At 37.5% G+C, this 1,553-nt stretch overlaps 1 protein-coding gene across 1 annotated transcript; it reads right to left on the minus strand.

The window, feature by feature from the left end:
* Positions 1-668: 668 nt before the first annotated feature.
* LOC128235935 (uncharacterized) lies at positions 669-1,553 on the minus strand. Its single transcript, XM_052950722.1, has one exon. It carries the CDS (start codon positions 1,551-1,553, stop codon positions 669-671), a length of 885 nt encoding a protein of 294 aa, XP_052806682.1.

Here is a 1,553-nt window from a genome sequence, read left to right on the forward strand (position 1 = left end):
TGGTAAGGGCTTCAGTACCATCTCTGAACGTTCTAAAAACTCACTAAATGTGCTAGATTTTGCTACGCACGACACACAGCGTTTTGTCTGGCCTTGTTTACCTTCTATGTTTATTGTTTCTCATCTGTGGTATTTGATGTTTTATTTTCCATACATTTTCTCAGTCTCTTGGAAGTTTTCACGATACTTATTTGGTCCACATTCATCACAGTTGCCTAGGATACATTTTCCATCAGGGTCATTGACATTGCCGCACAGCATGATGTCTGCCAGGTCAGTCTTTGTTAATTTCTTTGTGTTAGGATTTTTTCCACACAGGAAGTTGTTGATACTTTCAGCGACTAGTGCTGCATTGCAGCAGATCTGGCAGAGGCAGCATCTTCTATTCGTTTCACTTACTTTTCTCACATTCTTTGGCTTCAACAGATAAAATGTTGTTCGGCCTATTTTCTTGTCTGGATATTTCTGCAAGAAGGCTTGATGGGCATCAGTTATTGTTGCTGTCATGATAAACTTTGGCTGGCATTCTTTTGTCACATCTTTCTTATTTGGAATACAGCGGCTTACTTCTCCTGATATAAAAAACTCTTTTACCATAGCTTTTGTTTCAGCTGTTATTTTGCCTGCTTTTGCTTTTCTTACTCTGTTCCTCCACCAGCATTTGTCTTTCAGTGTTTTTGAGTTTTCATCTGAAATGTTCTTTTCTTTTTAAGTTTAGTTGCACTTTCATTCACAACGTAGGCTAGTGTTCTCTTGGCATGTTTCTTTTCCGTTTTTTGTGTACTTTGACTTTGACCGACTGGTGTACTATTTAGACTAGACACAGTTTCCATTACAGATTCTCCAATGACAGCCATTTCTCTCAATTTTGGAGAAGTAAGAATCCCTTTCTCTTTGAGTAGCTCATTTGTTGATGGTGATGTGGCTAGTTTCTCTACCAGTCTTGCTCTTTTTGCCGGTGTGGTTGGTAAGGTCTCTTTGACTCGTTTCAAAGCACGGTGTTCAGACCACCTTAATGTGAAGGGAAATTTTGCACTACTGGTGTTTTCCTTTACTCCATGAATGTTAGTGTTATTTTCAGTTCCTATTTGAATGTCCTTATTGTTTTCATTATCAGATTGAAGATCAATGTTGCTTTCATTTTCAGTTTGTGCATTTGTGTCCACATTTCTAATGGATTCTCCTTGTTTTGTGCTACTTTCTTTAAGCTTTAATCTCAGACGCCAATTTTGTGTTCTTAACACTGCTCTCTGCTTTCTATCTTCTGCTTGCTTCTCTTTTAGTGATATAACCATCTTTCTGGCTGTACTGTTGACAATATTCATTGTTTTATGTGTTTTCTGTTGCTTCTTTTTAGCCCTATACCTTTGCATTTCCTCACACTTTCTTATCTTCAGTTCCCTTTTCAATGTTTCATTATTTCTAGCGTGTTCTTTCTGTTTAGCACGTTCACGTTTCTTTCTTTCTCTATCTTTCTGTTTTGATTGTTCATGTTTACTTTTGTCTAGTTTTAACTTTGCACGACATTTCCTACATCTCTCAGTGCTAGTCAT

This window comes from Mya arenaria, chromosome 5 (genome assembly GCF_026914265.1).
Source record: "Mya arenaria isolate MELC-2E11 chromosome 5, ASM2691426v1".
Lineage (NCBI taxonomy): Eukaryota > Metazoa > Mollusca > Bivalvia > Myida > Myidae > Mya > Mya arenaria.